The sequence below is a fragment of the Oncorhynchus mykiss genome, chromosome 10, assembly GCF_057628025.1.
Source record: "Oncorhynchus mykiss isolate SJ-2025 chromosome 10, ASM5762802v1, whole genome shotgun sequence".
Taxonomy (NCBI): Eukaryota; Metazoa; Chordata; class Actinopteri; order Salmoniformes; family Salmonidae; genus Oncorhynchus; species Oncorhynchus mykiss.
In genome coordinates this window covers 54,804,335-54,824,588 of record NC_143031.1, presented here as the reverse complement: position 1 = coordinate 54,824,588, position 20,254 = coordinate 54,804,335, and the positions used below count along the sequence as shown (strand labels likewise).

Genomic DNA, 20,254 nt, shown 5'->3' with positions numbered 1-20,254 from the left:
TAAAGCAGACCCCACTGTCTTTCTTCTTGTCAGAGAGCCCGCTTCCGATCCACTTGACGAACTGTAAAACCAGCTTGTTTTATATAATCTGTTTTGATGTTGGAGGAAAGCCAAGTCTCATAAAAACAGATATGGAAGGGGATCCTCGCTCAGAGGTACTCAAGTTTATTCACTAATGATTGAACATTGGCGAGAAGTATGCTCGGTAATGGAGGACTAGTCGCTCGGCGCCTCAATCTCACTAATCTCACCTAAGACCCCCACGTCTGCCTCTCCATCGACATCTTTGTTTCCTTCTCTCCGGTAGGACTCCCAGGCTACCCCGCGCCTCACCAAAGGGGCTAGATCACTGTTCCGCTGTCTCCGGGAATTTGGGAAGGTCGGTTGGACGGTGAGTACACCGCGATTCATATTCCAATAGTTCTTCCCCGGTGTATGAAGAAATGCACGAAACAAACTAGAAAATTTGAGAAAAACACACACAAAAACACTAGAAAAAGTAAAAACCTGCAAAGTTTTGTAGGAGATCGAGGCAAGGCCAACACATTTGTAGGAGCCATCTTGCATCGGCGCCATCTAGGCCTACACATACGTACCGTGACTGTGTGAATTCAAATCCCAATCTCACTGCAATGTGGTGGCATTTATTTCCAGTCATTCTATCCATTATTCCAACAAAACAATAACTATTTGTAGAACAATTTGTAAATATATGTAATAAGTAGCTAAACATATAGTTTAACACATACAGTACTTGAGGATTGCCCAACAGTGCCCTCTAGAGGTTGTTTTTCACTTTTATTTACCGTATTTACCTGGTAATTTAATCCTGTAGAAATTGGTAACAATTGGTACCTATCTGGTCCTGGCTTGTTGTAATGAATCCCAAAGAAACAAACAACTAATTAATATGTTATTATTACTGTGTAATTACCATGTTACCATGTCATTTCGTGGTACTTTTCTGTCTCTTAAAACAAATTGTGTGTAATCAGTGTAAATAGTGGGAAATGTAGCGTTCATTAAATATATACAGTGGCTTGCAAAAGTGTTCACCCCCTTGGCATTTTTCCTATTTTGTTGCCTTACAACCTGGAATTAAAATGGATTTTTTGGGGGTTTGTGTTATTTGATATAAGACAAAAGAAATAAGACAAAAAAAAAACTGAAAACTTGAGCGTGCATAACTATTCACCCCCCCAAAGTCAATACTTTGTAGGGCCACCTTTTGCACCACATTATAGCTGCACATTACAGGGCCACCACATTACAGCTGCAAATCTCTTGGGGTATGTCTCTATAAACTTGGCACCTCTAGCCACTGGGATTTTTGCCCATTCTTCAATGCAAAACTGCTCCAGCTCCTTCAAATTGGATGGGTTCCCCTGGTGTACAGCAATCTTTGTCATACCACAGATTCTCAATTGGATTGAGGTCTGGGCTTTGACTAGGTCATTCCAAGACATTTAAATGTTTCCCCTTAAAACACTCAAGTGTTGCTTTAGCAGTATGTTTAGGGTCATTTTCCTGCTGGAAGATGAACCACCGACCCAGTCTCAAATCTCTGGAAGACTGAAACAGATTTCCCTCAAGAATTCCCCCATATTTAGTGCCATCCATCATTCTAACCAGTTTTCTAACCCGTTTCCCAGTCCCTGCCAATGAAAAACATCCCCACAGCATGATGCTGCCACCACCATGCTTCACTGAGTTCTCGGGATGATGAGAGGTGTTGGGTTTGCGCCAAACATAGCATTTTCCTTGATGGCCAAATAGCTCAATTTTAGTCTCATCTGACCAGAGTACCTTCTTCCATATGTTTGGGGAGTTTTTATTTTTATTTTTATTTCACCTTTATTTAACCAGGTAGGCTAGTTGAGAACAAGTTCTCATTTGCAACTGCAACCTGGCCAAGATAAAGCATAGCAGTGTGAACAGACAACACAGAGTTACACATGGAGTAAACAATTAACAAGTCAATAACACAGTAGAAAAAAAAGGGGAGTCTATATACATTGTGTGCAAAAGGCATGAGGAGGTAGGCGAATAATTACAATTTTGCAGATTAACACTGGAGTGATAAATGATCAGATGGTCATGTACAGGTGGAGATATTGGTGTGCAAAAGAGCAGAAAAGTAAATAAATAAAAACAGTATGGGGATGAGGTAGGTAAAAATGGGTGGGCTATTTACCGATAGACTATGTACAGCTGCAGCGATCGGTTAGCTGCTCAGATAGCAGATGTTTGAAGTTGGTGAGGGAGATGAAAGTGAGGGAGATGAATGCCTTTTAACGAACACCAAACTTGTTTTTTTCTTTCTTTAAGCAATGGATTTTTTTCTGGCCACTGTGGAGTGAATGGCTTAAAGTGTTCCTATGGACAGATACTCCAATCTCCGCTGTGGAGCTTGGCAGCTCCTTCAGGGTTATCTTTGGTCACTTTGTTGCCTCTGATTAATGCCCTCCTTGCCTGGTCGGTAAGTTTTGGTGGGCGGCCCGTTTTTACATTTTTGGAAATAAGTTAGTTTTTATTATTTTACTTCACCAATTTGGACTATTTTGTGTATGTTCATTACATGAAATCCAACTAGAAATCAATTTAAATTACAGGTTGTAATGCAACAAAATAGGAAAAACGCCAAAGGGGTGAATTCAAGGCAATGTATACACTGAACAAAAATATAAACACAACATGTAAAGTGTTGGTCCTATGATTCATGAACTGAAATAAAATATCCCAGAAATGGTTCATGTGCACAAAAAGCTTATTTCTCTCAAAATGTATGCACAAATTTGGTTACATCCCTGTTAATGAGCATTTCTCCTTTGCCAAGATAATCCATGTACCTAATTAAACAGCATGATTATTACATACTGTAGGTGCAGCTTGTGCTGGGGACAATAAAAGTCCACTCTTAAATGTGCAGTTTTGTCATACAACACAATGCCACAGATGTCTTGAGAGAGCTTGCAATTAGCATGTTGACTTCAGGCATGTCCACCAGAGCTGTTGCCAGAGAATTGAATGTTCATTTCTCTACCATAAGCCACATCCAACTTTGTTTTAGTGAATTTGGCAGTATGTCCAACCGGCATCACAACCACAGACCATGTGTATGGCGTCGTATGGATGAGCAGTTTGATTATGTCAACATTGGGAATATGGTGGTGGTGGGGTTGTGGTATGGACAGGCATAAGCTAGAGACAACGAACACAATTGCATTTTATCAATGTCAATTTGAATGAACAGAAATACCGTGACGAGATCCTGAGGCCCATTGTCATCCGCTGCCATCACCTCATGTTTCTGCATAATAATGCACAGCCCGATATCGCAAGGATTTGTACACAATTCCTACAAGCAGAAAATATCCCAGTTCTTCCATGACCTGCATACTCACCAGACATGTCACCCATTGAGCATGTTTGGGATGCTCTGGGTAGAGGGGTACAACAGCGTGTTCCAGTATCCCACCAATATCCAGCAACTTCACACGGCCATTGAAGAGGAGTGGATGTCATGTTGTGTGAATGATCGGGAGACAGGCGCAGGAAAGCGCAATAGGATATTTAATTCACCCAAATTATAGCGTGCCATGTAAAGGCAAGGGACGAAAACCAAACAAACACATGTACAAAACACAGGGTTGAGACCCAAACAAAAGAGCGAGGAGTACCTTGAAAAAATACACAAGTGCACAATGATACCACACGATAAGAGACCCGTAATCATCTGCGCAATACAAGCGGCACGAAAGCCAAAACAACAAGGCTCAGGTACTGACAGGCACAACGGACATTGGAACAATAATTGACAGCCCAATGGTGAACCAAAGGGCAGATGTATACAATTATAATCAGTAGGAATGGGGACTAGGTGTGCATAATGACACAGTTCAGTTCCTAGAGGCCGGTGACGTAGACCTCTGAAACTGGTGCACGGAATGAGAAACAGTACGAGGGATCCGTAACAGTACCCCCACGATGCGCTGCACCAGCAGCGGGACGACACCGGCCTCGAGGACGATCACAGGAAGCAGTGCGGGTCGATCAGGACCCGATGCAGCTGCCAAAGTTGCCTCGTCGTCGTACGGGCCAGTTGCCACTGCCGAAGTTGCAGCGGCGTCGGACGGACCAGTTGCTGTGGCGTCAGATGGACCAGTTGTGGCGGCGTCGAACAGGCCAGTTGCAGCTGCTGAAGTTGCCGAGGACGGACCAGTCGTAACATCGTTTGACGGACCATTCCCGCTGTCTCCCTTAATGGTCGATTATTCTGTCACATTGTGTGAATGATTTGGAGACAGGTGCAGGAATGCGTAATAGTTTTTTTTTTTTCACCCAAAATATAGCGTGTCATGTAAAGGCATGGGGACAAAGTCCACACTAACACGTATACAAAACACAGGGTTGAGACCCAAACAAAACAGCGAGGAGTTCCTTGAATAAATACACAAACGCACATTGAAAGTCAGTAGGGGACGAGACCTGTAATCATCTGTGCAATACAAGCAGCATGAAAGCCAAAACAACAAGGCACAGGTACTCTCAAGCACAACGGACATTGGAACAATAATGGACAGCCCAGTGGTGAACCAAAGGGCAGATGTATACAATTATAATCAGTAGGAATGGGGACCAGGTGTGCATAATGACACAGTTCAGTTCCTAGAGGCCGGTGACGTAGACCTCCGAAACTGGTGCATGGAATGAGCAACAGTACTGTGACAGTGGGACAACATTCCACAGGCCACAATCAACAGCCTGATCAACTCAATGCGAAGGAAATGTGTCGCGATGCATGAGGTCACCTCAGATGCTGACTGGTTTTCTGATCCATGCCCCTACCTTTTTTTAAAGGTATCTATGGCCAACAGAGGCATATCTGTATTCCCAGTTGTGAAATCCATAGAATAGAGGCTAATCAATTTATTTCAATTGACTGAATTCCTTATATGAACTGTAACTCAGTAAAATACGAGAAATTGTCACATGTTGCATTTATATAATGACAAAGCCAAAACAGGTTTATAGAAATGTTTGCAAATGTATTAAATGTATAAAAAAAACAGAAATACCTTTTTTACAAAAAGCAAAATTAAGGCATTTATACAATTTTAAAAACATTACAATACATTCATAACAGATTTCACAACACACTAAGTGTGTGCCCTCAGGCCCCTACTCCACAACCACATATCTACAACACAAAATCCATAGGTATGTGTGTGCATAGTGTGTATCTTATCATGTGTGTGCATGCATGTGTCGGTGCCTATGTTTGTGTTGCCTCACAGTCCCCACTGTTCTGTAAGGTGTATTTTTATCTGTCTTTTGAATCTGATTCTACTGCTTGAAAGAGTTCCATGTAGTCATGGCTCTATGCACTACTGTGCACCTCCCATAGTCTGTTATGGACTTGGGGACTGTGAAGAGACCTCTTGTGGCATGTCTTGTGGGGTATGCATGGGTGTCTGTGCTGTGTGCTAGTCATTTAAACAAACAGCTCGGTGCTTTTAACATGTCAATACTTCTCACAAATACAAGTAGTGATGAAGTCAATCTCTCCTCCACTTTGAGCCAGGAGAGATTGAGATGCATATTATTAATGTTTGCTCTCTGTGTACATCCAAGGGCCAGCAGTGTTGCCCTGTTCTGAGCCTATTGCAATTTTCCTAAGTCCCTCTTTGTGTGACAAGACTTGAGCCTGTAGGACCTGCCTTGTTGGTAGGTTAAGAAGGTAGAGCAGTGTTTTATTATGGACAGACTTCTCCCCATCTTATCTACAGTTGTATCCATATGTTTTGAGCATGACAGTTTACAATTCAGGGTTACTCCAAGCAGTTTAGTCACCTCAAATTGCTTAATTTCCACATGATTTATTACAATATTTATTTGAGGTTTATGTTTTGAGCATGACAGTTTACAATTCAGGGTTACTCCAAGCAGTTTAGTCACCTCAAATTGCTTAATTTCCACATGATTTATTACAATATTTATTTGAGGTTTTGGGGTTTTATTTGAAGGATTTGTCCCAAGTACAATGCTTTTAGTTTTTGTAATATTTAGGGCTAACTTATTCCTTGCCCACCATTCTGAAACTAACTGCAGCTTTTTATTAAGTGTTGCAGTCATTTCAGTCGCTGCAGTAGCTGACGTGTATAGTGTTGAGTCATCCGCATACATAGACACACTGGCTTTACTCATTGAAACACTGAAAAAAGTAAGGGGCCTAGACAGCTGCCCTGGAGAATTCCTGATTCCTGAACGTAACACTTTTAATTGGCCCAAACTTAGCTCCAACTTCAAAAATGTGGCAAAAATTCAGTCAACGTAAAACGATAGTTGAATTTTTTTAAATCATATGTTCATTTAACTAGAAATGGTTATTTGTGCATCTTCACTAAATAAAAGGCTGTGGAAGTAGTTACACAGAGATGGTGCTTTTGACATAAAATTGTTTTCAACGTACATATTTGACCCACATTGACAGACATCAAATCAAAACAAAGTTTATTTGTCACGTGTGCCGAATACAACAGGTGTAGGTAGACCTTACAGTGAAATGCTTACTTACAGGCTCTAACCAATGGTGCGGAAAAAAAGGTATGTGTGTGTGTGTGTGTGTGTGTGTAAGTAAAGAAATAAAACAACAGTAAATAGACATTTGAAAAAAGAGTAGCAAACCTGTTAGTCAGGCTTATTGAGGTAGTATGTACATGTAGGTATCGTTAAAGTGACTATGCATATATGATGAACAGAGAGTAGCAGAAGCGTAAAAAGAGGTGTTTGCGGGTGGTGGGACACAATGCAGATAGCCCTGTTAGCCAATGTGCGGGAGCTCTGGTTGGTCGGGCAAATTTAGGTAGTATGTACATGAATGTATAGTTAAAGTGACTATGCATATAAGATAAACAGTGAGTAACAGCAGCGTAAAAGAAGGGTTGGGGGAGGCACACAATGCAAATAGTCAGGTAACCATTTGGTTACCTGTTCAGAAGTCTTATGGCTTGGGGGTAAAACTGTTGAGAAGCCTTTTTGTCCTAGACTTGGCACTTTGGTACCGCTTGCCATGCGGTAGTAGAGAGAACAGTCTATGACTGGGGTGGCTGGAGTCTTTGACAATTTTTAGGGCCTTCCTCTGACACCGCCTGGTGTAGAGGTCCTGGATGGCAGGCAGCTTTGACCCAGTGATGTACTGGGCCGTACGCAGTACCCTCTGAAGTGCCTTGCGGTCGGAGGCCAAGCAATTGCCGTACCAGGCAGTGATGCAACCGGTCAGGATGCTCTCGATGTTGCAGCTGTAGAACCTGTCGTGTCTTTGTTCTGCCTGTGGCTATTGTCGTGTCTTTGGCTATGCCGGATTAAGTGATATGACATGCTATTCTATAAAATAATTTCTCCGTAATTAATATTACCTGATTGAGCTAATCATGTAAATGTAATTAACTAGAGAGTCGGGCACCACAAAATAATATTTCTAGAGCTGTTATCTTCCGAATAAACTCTTAAAGACCTAGTAATATTTTACATCAATAGCAGTCAATATTAATCGTCATCTTAATTCAGTCTCATCTGAAAGTTGTAAAGTGGTAAATGACTTTTTAATGGCGTCAGACCGAGGCTCTGCATCTGTCCTCGTGCTCCTAGACCTTAGTGCTGCTTTTAATCCCATCGATCACCACATTCTTTGAACCCCAAATTTGTCTACATGGACAAGTTCTGGCCTGGTTTAGATCTTATCTGTCAGAAATATATCAGTTTATCTCTATGGATGGTTTGTCTTCTGACAAATCAACTGTAAATTTCGGTGTTCCTCAAGGCTCCGTTTTAGGACTATTGTTTTCACTAAATATTTTACCTCTTGGTGATGTCATTCGGAAACATAATGTTAACTTTCACTGCTATGCGGACCACACACAGCTGTACATTTCAATGAAACATGGTGAAGCCCCAAAATTGCCCTCCCTGGAAGCCTGTGTTTCAGACATAAGGAAGTGGATGGCGGCAAATGTTCTACTTTTAAACTCGGACAAAACAGAGATGCTAGTTCTAGGTCCCAAGAAACAAAGAGATCTTCTGTTGAATCTGACAATTAATCTTGATGGTTGTACAGTTGTCTCAAATAAAACTGTGAAGGACCTCGACGTTACTCTGAACCCTGATCTCTCTTTTGACGAACATATCAAGACTGTTTCTAGGACAGCTTTTTTCCATTTACGCAACATTACAAAAATCATAAACTTTCTGTCCAAAAATGATGCAGAAAAATGTATCCATGCTTTTGTCACTTCTAGATTAGACTACTTCAATGCTCTACATTCCGGCTACCCAGATAAAGCATTAAATAAACTTCAGTTAGTGCTAAACACGGCTGCTAGAATCCTGATTAGAACCAGAAAATTTGATCAAATTACTCCAGTGCTAGCCTCTACACTGGCTTCCTGTTAAGGCTAAGGCTGATTTCAAGGTTTTACTGCTAACCTACAAAGCATTACATGGACTTGCTCCTACCTATCTTTCCGATTTGGTCCTGCCGTACATACCTACACGTACGCTACAGTCACAAGACGCAGGCCTCCTTACTGTCCTTAGAATTTATAAGCAAACAGCAGAAGGCAGGGCTTTCTCCTGTAGAGCTCCATTTTTATGGAATGGTCTACCTATCCATGTGAGAGACGCAGACTCGGTCTCGACCTTTAAGTCTTTATTGAAGACTCATCTCTTCAGTAGGTCCTATGATTGAATGTAGTCTGGCCCAGGAGTGTGAAGGTGAACAGAGAGGCAACAAACCGCCCTTGCTGTCTCTGCCTGGCCGGTTCCCATCTCTCCACTGGGATTCTCTGCCTCTAACCCGATTACAGGGGCTGAGTCACTGGCTCACTTGTGCTCTTCCATGCCATCCCTAGGAGGGGTGTGTCACTTGAATGGGTTGAGTCAGGAATGTAAGTTGGTGGTTGAAGATATCCCTCTAGTTGTATGGGGGCTGTGCTTTGGCAAAGTGGGTGGGGTTATATCTTGCCTGTTTGGCCCTGTCAGGGGGTATCGTCGGATGGGGCCACAGTGTCTCCCGACCCCTCCTGTCTCAGCCTCTAGTATTTATGCTGAAATAGTTTATATGTCGGTGGGCTAGGGTCAGTCTGTTATATCTGGAGTATTTCTCCTCTTATCCGGTGTCCTTTAATTTAAGTATGTAAGTCTAATTCTCTCTCCCTTTTTCTCTCTTTCTTTCTTTCTTTCTTTCTTTCTTTCTTTCTTTCTTTCCTTCTTTCTTTCTTTCTTTCTCTCAGAGGATCTGAGCCCTAGGACCATGCCTTAGGACTACCTGGCCTGATGACTCTTTGCTGTACCCAGTCCACCTGGTCGTGCTGCTGCTCCAGTTTCAACTGTTCTGCCTGCGGCTATGGAACCCTGACCTGTTCACCGGACCTGCTTCCTTGTCCCAGACCTGCTGTTTTCAACTCTCTAGAGACATCAAGAGCGGTAGAGATACTCTGAATGATCGGCTATGAAAAGCCAACTGACATTTACTCCTGAGGTGCTGACCTGTTGCACCCTCTACATACAACCAATGTGATTAGTACTATTTGACCATGCTGGCCATCTATGAACATTTGAACATCTTGGCCATGCTCTGTTATAATATCCACCCGGCAAAGCCAGAAGAGGACTAGCCACCCCTCATAACCTGGTTCTGTAACGGGATTCTTCCGTCGAAGGAAGAAACGCAACGTGATTGAAGTTCATCGTTCTTTAATAATAGAAACTATACATGAACAAACTACAAAACAAGAAACGTGAAAACCCGAAAACAGTTCCGTGTGGCACAAACACTGACACAGGAGACAACCACCCACAAAATACCCAAAGAATATGGCTGCCTAAATATGGTTTCCAATCAGAGACAACAATAAACACCTGCCTCTGATTGAGAACCACTCTAGGCAACCATAGACTTACCTAGACAACTACACTGAACACAACCCCATAAATCTAATAAACCCCTAGACAAGATGAAACACAATAAATCACCCATGTCACACCCTGGCCTAACCAAAATAATAAAGAAAACACAGAATACTAAGGCCAGGGCGTGACAGGTTCCTTTCTTGGTTTCTTCCTAGATTTCTGGTCTTTCTAGGGAGTTTTTCCTAGCCACCGCACTTCTACACCTGCATTGCTTGCTTTTGGGGGTTTTAGGCTGGGTTTCTGTACAGCACTTTGTGACATCAGCTGATGTAAGAAGGGCTGTATAAATACATTGAATTGATTGATTGATTGACCATTCATTATTAATTCATAGACAGTCTGAAATTGTCCTGGGTCAGGCAGGCTGCATTTGGTTTGAAAACTACCTGACAGACAGGACACAATATGTTTCTTCTGGTTGAGTTAAAAAACTTCTTAGGGTTGAGATCCCGTTAAACGGGATCAATATGACAAGAGCCAGTGAAAGTGCACGGCGCCAAATTCAAAACAACAGAAATCTCATAATTAAAATTCCTCAAACATACAAGTATCGTATACCATTTTAAAGGTAATCTTGTTGGTAATCCCACCACAGTGTCCAATTTCAAATAGGCTTTACAGCGAAAGCACCACAAACGATTATGTTAGGTCAGAGCCAAATCACAGAAAAACACAGCCAATTTTCCTGCCAAAGAGTAGAGTCACAAAAATCAGAAATAGAGATAATCACTAACCTTTGATGATCTTCATCAGATGACACTCAAAGGACTTCATGTTACACAATACATGTTTGTTTTGTTCTATAAAGTGCATATTTATATCCCAAAATCTCATTTTACATTGGCGTGTTGTGTTCAGTAGTTCCAAAAACATCCGGTGATTTTGCAGAGAGCCACATCAATTTACAGAAATACTCATTATAAATGTTGATGAAAATACAAGTGTTATACATGGAAATATACATAAACTTCTCCTTAATGCAACCGCTGTGTCAGATTTAAAAAAAGCTTTACGGAAAATGCAACCATGCAATAATCTGAGTACGGCCCTCAGAGAACCAACAAGCCAAAAAGATATTGCCATATTGTGCAGTCAACAGAAGTCAGAAATAACATTATAAATATTCACTTACCTTTGATGATCTTCATCAGAATGCACTACCAGGAATCCCAGTTACACAATAAATGTTTGATTTGTTCGATAATGTCCATCATTTATGTCCAAATAGCTACTTTTGTTAGCGTGTTTGGTAAACAAATCAAAACTCACGAAGCGCGTTCACTAGTTGCAGACGAAATGTCAAAACGTTCTGTTACAGTCATTAGAAACATGTCAAACGATGTATAGAATCAATCTTTAGGATGTTTTTAACATAAAACTTCAATAATATTCCAACCGGAGAATTCCTTTGTCTTCATAAAAGCAAATGGAACGGGAGCTACCTCTCATGTGAATGCGTGTGACCAGCGTGTGACTGCTGGCAGACCTCTGACTCATTTCCCTCTCATTCAGCCCCCCTTCATAGTAGAAGCCTCAAACAAGTTTCTAAAGATGGTTGACATCTAGTGGAAGCCTTAGGAAGTGCAACATGACCAATATCCCACTGTATCTTCAATAGGGGCTGAGTTGAAAATCGACCAACCTCAGATTTCCCACTTCCTGGTTGGATTTTTTTCTCAGGTTTTTGCCTGCCATATGAGTTCTGTTATACTCACAGACATCATTCAAACAGTTTTAGAAACGTCAGAGTGTTTCCTATCCACATATACCAATAATATGCATATATTAGCAACTGGGACTGAGGAGCAGGTAGTTTACTCTGGGCACCTCTGGCCACCTTATTCATCCAAGCTACTCAATACTGCCTCCAGGCATAAGAAGTTTTAAGTCAGGTTTCCTTGAAAATAAAGCTTATTTAAAAAATATTTAATGAATAAACAATGATAAGGCCAAACATTTTGGTTCGATATACAGTGTTGTTGTTCAGTTCCCAAAAGTGTCCATTGTACAAACTGCCCAAGACTGCCCCTTCCACAAGCTCTGGAGAAAATAGTTGTTGTATGTTACAGAAACTGATCCACTATGTTATGAGCTATTTTGATTTTGTAAATATATAGTCTCTGATGACAGACTTGCGTAGCTGGTTAACACACACACTGTCATGCTCGCTCTATCCCCTTGTACTGTTTGGATTCGGACCTGTTCACTAAACCCCTGCCTGTCCTGACCTTGAGCCTGCCTATCCCCTGGTACTGTTTGTACTCTGACCTGGTTTATGAACTTTCGCCTGTCCCCGACCTGCCTTTTGCCTACCCCTTTTGGTATAATAAATATTGGAGCTCAACCATCTGCCTCCTGTGTCTGCATTTGGGTCTCGCCTTGTGCCCTTATACACACAAGTCGTTCCATTTCAAGTATTTGAAATATAGATCTAAATTTGTGACATTTTAGTATAGTAAATGGAGCCATTTTAAGTTGTTTTTGGTGTGAGAGAATCCAATCGGATTACATATTTTGTGACCTCTGACATAATGGTTCCTTCCCTTGCATTGATAAAAAATCTCATCAGATGAGTTTGAGTAAATTCATTCAGAAATCCATTGATCTTTTGAATGGGACTACATATCATTATGAACATTACCTAAATTATAACATTATTTAGGTTATTCAAAAAAATGTTATATACTTCCTGTGGAACATTTGCCCATGTGTTGGTGTATTTGTCTGTGTGTGTTTATGTGTGAGGGAGGGTTTAAAAGATCTCCACATGGACTGTTCAGGGCTTTGATTAATGTTGGTCATGATTTAACACCTGCTGTTTTAATGTGCCCACTGTAAGTAACTGATCCCAACATGCTTGCATGAGGGGCGTCCCCATTTTAAATAGCTGCCTAAATTTATCAGCTTTGTGGAGGTCATTTAAACATGTGGGTGTGTCAGAGAGTTAAAGAACCCACTCATAACTGACACCAAGACACCATAGAGACAAATGCAGTCAAACCCCCACACCTCTCCCTCATGTTATCAAAGCTAGAGAGAAAGGTGGTGGGTGTCAAGAGTTTAAATATTCCCTATGAGTGACAGAAGCTGTTAGCTGGAGCTTCTCTCACATGCAGAATGTGGCCATGTTCCAGAGCATCAAAACTGTAATGTATCATGGGTAAGTTGTGACTGACTGATCTACAAATAATAATGAGTTGTTATTTATGATGCAATGTGATTTGTAGATTTGGCAGTTTCCTGCACCCCTTCACAGAACTGACCAGACAGTATAGGTGAAACAAAAGCAATATGGCTGAAACTAGGTGAAGGTATTGCATAACACCCACCCAGTCGCCTCAAGGCTGTGATGACAAGTGAACGAGAGCAGAAGGGAGGGGGCAGAATTTTGGAATGGAATGAGGCCCGGTTCTACCCCCACACCCCTCAGTTTGATGTCAAGTTAGAACCAACCGAGGGACAGTCATTCCTTGTCACGAGGCTGTGCCTGTGCCTCATCTGCATATCCTGCTTACTTTCATTTATTGTGGTTTCGGGAAAAATAAGAGGTATACAACTGTGTGTGTGTGTGTGTGTGTGTGTGTGTGTGTGTGTGTGTGTGTGTGTGTGTGTGTGGTCACAAAGGCTTACCAGGGCATTCATAGCATCTTCATAAGCACTACATAAATGCCTCAGAAATCTTGTTTTGGAAAACAGCTGAGGGATGGGACTGTAGAAATGTAACTCTCAAATTCATAGACAGAACTATGGATGCAAGGATCGACCATCCTAAGATCCAAATTATAGTTTCATTTTTTTTTTAAATCTATACAGTGCTTGATTACAATTAGGCCTAAATTGTTTACAAACAATAGTATAAAACAAGTTTATATAATGGGGTAAGACAGTTAAACTAAGGTCATGATACATTTATAAGCTATATTCTTCAAGAATCAATGGCTACTTAATGTTAATTTAAAATATCATCAATGTTTTATTTCTCCATTAGGCCTACTGATTCATTACTGAGCTCTGGCCACCAGTCAATGACTGAAAAGTTAGAGGAAGACAGATCAACAAAGGAGCTCAAACAATATAGCATCTATTCAGAAAATGTGCCAGGGAACATCAATGTTTTATATTTGAATAATGGTTATTCTGCAGAAATGTGTGTTGTCCACTGTCCACTGTCCCCGATAATGTTTTTGGCATTTCGGATGAAAACGTTTGAATACCACTGCTGTACAAATTTGGACATTTTTTCATCAAGTTTGTCACCAATATACAGTCAGGTCGATCGCAAAGTCCATACATACTGTATAAGATGAGAAAAACATATACTATTGTTGACGCATTGGATCGCAGTCCTTGCTGTGAGTTCCACGATGGAACTTATTGGACAACCTCCCCGGTTCTCTTTATTTGCAGCTGTTGAAAATCGTGGGTGGAGCATTGATAGCATTCAGCTGTCAAAAAATAGTTGTAGTCCAATGTATTGCAGCTATCACATAAATACAGCGAATAAGAGCTGAAAACTGTTTCGGTTTCTAATATCAAAGTAGTCTAGCAATTTTGTTAATTTGTTAGAGACATTGATGCTCTGCATTTCTGATCGCCCCTTTCTTTAGAAAATATTTCCTTCCGAAATGTATTTATTTACTTAGAAGGTATTTATTTCGAAAGTATAGAACGAAAGAAAGAAAGATCTGGATAGAATTTTTCGCAATTTTCTAGGAAAATTAGCTGTTCTTCTAGGAAAGGTGACGCACATTCCATGTCCTTAACTGCGCTTTGGGCATACAGAAGCTGACGCGACAATTCTCTTGGAAATAGGAGGAAGCGTTATTAAACCCCTTTAACATATTTCGAAAATATATATATATATATATATATTTTTACTTTTTAATTATGAGTTAAATTAGGACATAATATTTTTCATAAAGAGTAGGCCTACTATGCAGTCAGCGAGTACCTGTGCTGTGCGGCACTGAGATTTAGCTCCATGCACGGCTGATAAAAATAGCGCGTCTTCCATTCCGTCATCTTTTATAGCCTATTTGTCACATATGCAAGTGTTTAAGGCAACACTATAGAGCTTTGATGTTTACGTTTTAGTATCTAATACACTGCATGGGCGCACCAAATATTTATTAGAAAATACAGTAACACTTTGGGTATTCTGTGGCTGTGCATAATTTATGTAATTTGGTACAGGGGAGATCATTTTCACGCGCATTCCATAAGGGTCCACATGGTCATTCGTCTCTCTCTCTCTCTCCCCCCTCTCTCAGCCGATTGTGCACTGCCACGTTATCAAAGAGAGTAGCATCAAGGAGATTAGCATGTAGTCCTAAATTCGCACACTGTGGCGAAGGTTTGACCCCAGCCTCTGCTAATGTAGCTGATATGTCGTCCGAAATATTACTCGAGCGTTATACAGACAACCGTCATCGAGAGAAGCGGTGAAGAGCAACAGCTCCATGCGCTTCAGAACGGACAGCGGAATATTCAACAGAGTGCACTTGGAATTCCGAGGGCAACTAGACTGACCCCCCTCTCACTCTCCCTCCCTCCTTCACTCCAGTCTCTCCCTCGTGCAGAGTTTTTCGTCCTGTGTCAGGATAACATCGCTAACAGAGCATTTCTGGCGGTAAGAAACGGCACAAATGGAAGCAGTTGAGAAAACTCTCACTTACCGAGACAACACCGGACCTTATAGAAAGCTGCTCCCTGGAAATAAAGACAATGACAAGTGCAACCCTAAAACAAAAAGTGACGAATACAATTATGTTGATTTGAATGACTTAATTGATATGAAATCAGAGGTCACAAAAACGGTTAAAGTGGCTTTTACCGGTGACGGTAACCAACTGGCGGTATTCAAATGCAACAGTGATACGTCCGGAGAGAGGAGCCCCAGGATTCGCGAGATTGATGACAATGTGGATAAAATCTATGAGGTAAAATCCAAGGACAAGTCAGTAGATATGCCTGTATCGGAAGATCCCCCCATGAACACGTCTTTGACAGAATTTAACAGCAATGTGGACTTGGAGAATGACAATATGACAGAACTCCAGAGCGAAATTGTGCCTCGTGATAATAATGTCCCCAGCGAGTGTGAGGAGTTACAATACACGGACATGTATTTGAACAGTAAATCCGAATCGGACGACTGTGAGAGCGTAGTATTGTCGGACCATTGTGCGCCTGATACCGTGATAGACGAATCGCACTACATTACAACGCACGAAATCCAACTGACAGAGCTTGACCATGATGTCGATTATGATTTTGGACGGGGAAGCTGTTGGGATATTGAGGACGACAATCTGGTTTATTCATTTGTGGATTATGCCTCTTTTGAAAGCGATGAAACAACAGGGGGGACTTTGATAGGCCTCGTGGATGGTAGGAGCCTGGCGAAAGTGAAAAGCAGTAAGGCGCAATATAATAATGTGCACCAAAGTGTTGCTGGTTGTGCAGTTGTCAGCACTGAGAGTGAGTTTTGTGACTCTGACAAATGCCCCAGCTCAGATGAAAGCATTTGTAAAAACCAAAATGGTAGTGGGAATTCGGCGGGGCAAATTCACCTGTCAATCAAGACATCATCCACAGCGATAAACGACTATAACAATACAATTGAAAATGAAAACATTTGTTATCATACCAAGCATGTGGGAGACAGGAGTCACTTCTTTTTTACAAGCACTGACGCCAGAGCGGAAGCCTTGTGCGATAGATCCCAATATTTTATCCCAGCCCCGGGACGCCAACACTTTGCAACTAAATTAAGAGGGAAAGATGTTAACGAATATTCCAGCGGTGCGTCCAGTTCAATAAGTGAACTGGACGACGCTGATAAAGAAGTGCGTAATTTAACCGCGAAATCATTTAGGAGTTTAGCATGTCCCTATTTCGATGCTATACATTTGAGCACTTCAAGTGAGTCTTCAATGTCAGAATATGGGCTTGGTTTAAACAAATGGTCAGCTTTCGTTGACCTTAAATATGGTAACATGTCACAGGGCAGAGAGCAAAATCTAATCGCCCAAAAGAGTGCAACTGCAACTTTTGAAATGAGCAAGAACGCAGAGTATAAGAGTATAAATGGTATTGCCATAAGCAGTAAGAAAGGTCCCCAAACCAATATGTTTTCTTTGAATACAAAAATATCTAGTCCACAACATGCATCTTCCTCTACCCAAAACGTAGAGTTTACAGGCCCATTTGAACCAGGCAGTGAGGTTATCACTTTGACAAAGACATTGGATTTTCGCTGTAATGTTGAAGCGGGGTCACCTGAACGCGGGAAACCTCCCAAATATTCAGAAAATGTGTCAGGAGCACGTTCCATGGATGAAGTTCCCGGCACCTTGCCAGCAGAGCCAGAATATGAAGTGAGCTACCAACACAGTGATGCGGGTGATAGCATGGAATGCACACATAAGAAGGCAAGTTTCGCATCAAGTCTCTTAAAAAATGTAATATCCAAAAAAATGCAATTTGAACAGGAGCGCAAGATGGAGAGGGGGGAGATACGGGACACGCATCCCACGCACTCCCCATGCTTTCAATGCAAGGATCAAGATGGGGTAAGAGAGAGGGATACAGAGAAAGGCGTGCATAGTCAAACCTCAGAATCGGGTTCGGGATACACAAGCAATTCTTCTGATGAACAAGGGGCTGTGGACCTTAGACCTAATTCTTGTGACCCCAAAGAAGAGCTTACTGAGGCATTAGAAAGCTTTCAAACTATAAATGAGGCACGATTAGATTTTCAAAAGGATGCATGCGAGCCCACAAGAGGATCCCTGAGCCATAGCCAAAACAGCGCATTCAAATCATGGAGGGATGGTGAGCCAGAGCCCCAAGAGAAACATGAAATTCGTACCATTTTAGATGGGACACCCTCGACAACAGATTATACGGGGGGAAGGGAGTTAGACTCCAGAGTTGTAAGTAGCAAGCTAACTAAATTGTCACACTTGTTTGTTCCAAGTTCCCAGCTTCTCCCCAAAGAAAATAAATTGAAAGAAAAGGTGTCAGACAGTACTTTAGTTGGTGCGCAAAAAGAGCAACGGGGGTACGGGGAGAGAAAGTTTAGACCTGACAACAATGCAGGAATCGTGAAAGGGTCAAAGGCACCCGAGATAAAAATACGTCTGAGGAGCGTAAAAGAAAACAAATGCAATCCGCTAAATATTGACAAATTGTTAACCCCTAATATAAGTTATCCAATAAAGTCAGCAGCTGACTCCAAATGTCAGGTGCTGCCAGCGTCAGACAGAGTGCCACACTTTACGGTTAGGGATATAAGGGACAATAAGTGCAAGTTTCAGACGCCAATTCATCAGGTTAGAGACGTGCGTAAATTGGTCAAGAGTTCATATCGTTTAGTCTCAGTGGATAACAGCGAGAGTAAAGGCGCAGTCGCCTCTGCTGCTGCCTCATTACGCGAAGAAAATAAAAGTTCTAAGAAAGAACTATATAAGAAATCGCCTCCCTCTTCAATTGTAATAAAATGTCAGTCTGTAAATACAAATAGCAGTACTAAACAGCGTGTGCTTGTAACCGAGGCTCCAAAGCGGAGACAAATTGAGAACGATAGGTCATCCCCCAAACCATCTCCAGAATGTGCCAAAAATGAACCCATGTCGCTGCACAGGGCGACGGGCAGACCTCCAATTGGCTTCGCAAAACAGCCAAACACAGATCAGTCCGAGGCTAAACAAAAGCAGGAAAAAATGGTCGAGGCAGGTGAACGCAAACCAGAGTCGAAAATACCAAAACAGGTGGCATTAGAGAAACTAAAGGCTGCCGTTAAAACAATGGAACAGCTTTATGTTTTTGACAGAAATGAATGGAAGCGCAAGAGCCAGGCTCCCTGGCCTATTACAGACAGTCATGTTCTGTCACTTATTGCTAGAGAGGAGCATGGTGGCCCCGAGGAGCTAGGTGCAGCAGGTGGCAGGGAGAGGCTTAGTACAGCGATAAACACAGACAGGTTGCCAGAAACATGCAACATTCAAGAAGAGAAAGGTTGTCTAAGAATAATCCATGTCCCATTAACAGAGGACACCTTTAAAACCCAGTCACAACAAAGTAAGACGTTTAGTAACAAAAGCGTGTTTCATTTGGCGAACAGCATTAAGACAGCTGTCAGTAGCAGCAGCTCTAATAGTTGGAATGGGCCACAAACCTGTTCTCCATCACATGCAACCTCTATGGTGAAAAGCATTAGCTCTAAGACCCCGAAAGCTCCACTGTCATTGAAAATATCCCCCCCAAAACGAGCCCTTGTAGACAGGGGAAGGTTCAAAAGCAACCCCACCACAGAGACTCCACCACAGCCCATCAAATCTGGCAACCCAGACTCTGAAAACTACTTAACAATACCTGTAGAAGGCAGGAGTGTCGGTCAAATGAAACTGCCCATTCAAGAGCAGGTATTCCCAAGCAGCCCTGCCGCCAGTCAACCTGGCATCACCGTCACCAAGAGACACAAGCATAATTCTATCCAGTCCCTCAAACGGTCCCCTGTTGTCATAGAGACGCGAGCCCCGGATACCGCCACTACCGCCACCATCTACCACCACTCTCGACCAGTGGTCAAGCAAGGAACGCCCCAGCCGCAGGTGTTCTGCTTCTCCCCCTCTATTGCCCCCTTGCCCACCACCCCTTTGGGGGGAGACCCCTTCCAGCATACACAGAGGAAGATGCTCTTTGATCCCACCACCGGACAATACTACCTGGTAGACACGCCGATTGAGCCAGTCACCCAGTGTCTCTTCCACCCTGAGATGGGCCAGTATGTGGACATGCCCATGCCTATGCCTCCGCCACAGCCAGTGACCCCCATGTCCGTATCCCCCCTGGCACTGAACCCGGGAGGGATGTACGCACCCACCTACATGATCTACCCGGGGTTCCTCTCACCCACTCTTGCTGCCCAGACGGTGATGGCACCACAGGTTGCAACCCACATGGTGTCCCAATTAGAGGAAGAGAGTGGGGAGACGGCTCAAGGGAAATACACCCTGGTGCAGGAGGGTAACATGATGGGGGCAGAGAGCCCCTACTACAGTGCTACGGGAGAGTCAGTGCCGGCATCAGTGCCCGTCCCCCCTGGGAGTGCGGTGACGTCAGAAGGGAAACCAGCGGTCATCAGCATCACGTCGCAGCAACGCCCGAGAATAATCGCACCGCCCTCCTTTGATGGGACGACCATGAGCTTCGTGGTGGAGCACCGGTAACCACTAAGGGAATATACACAGTGAGTCACATTGGGTGTTTCCTTCTCACT

General features: G+C 42.5%; 1 protein-coding gene across 2 annotated transcripts in view; it reads left to right on the top strand.

Annotated features, from left to right (window-relative positions):
* The first annotated feature begins 15,186 nt into the window (after positions 1–15,186).
* The window catches only part of LOC110534275 (uncharacterized protein C4orf54), a 34,170-nt gene continuing 29,102 nt past the window's right edge, over positions 15,187–20,254 (top strand). For both annotated transcript variants that reach the window (XM_090187135.1, XM_021619038.3), the window contains exon 1: positions 15,187–20,224. In XM_090187135.1, the coding sequence (XP_090043261.1) occupies positions 15,615–20,204 (4,590 nt within the window). In that variant the 5' untranslated portion in view covers positions 15,187–15,614 and the 3' untranslated portion in view covers positions 20,205–20,224. The remainder of the gene's footprint in view (positions 20,225–20,254) is intronic.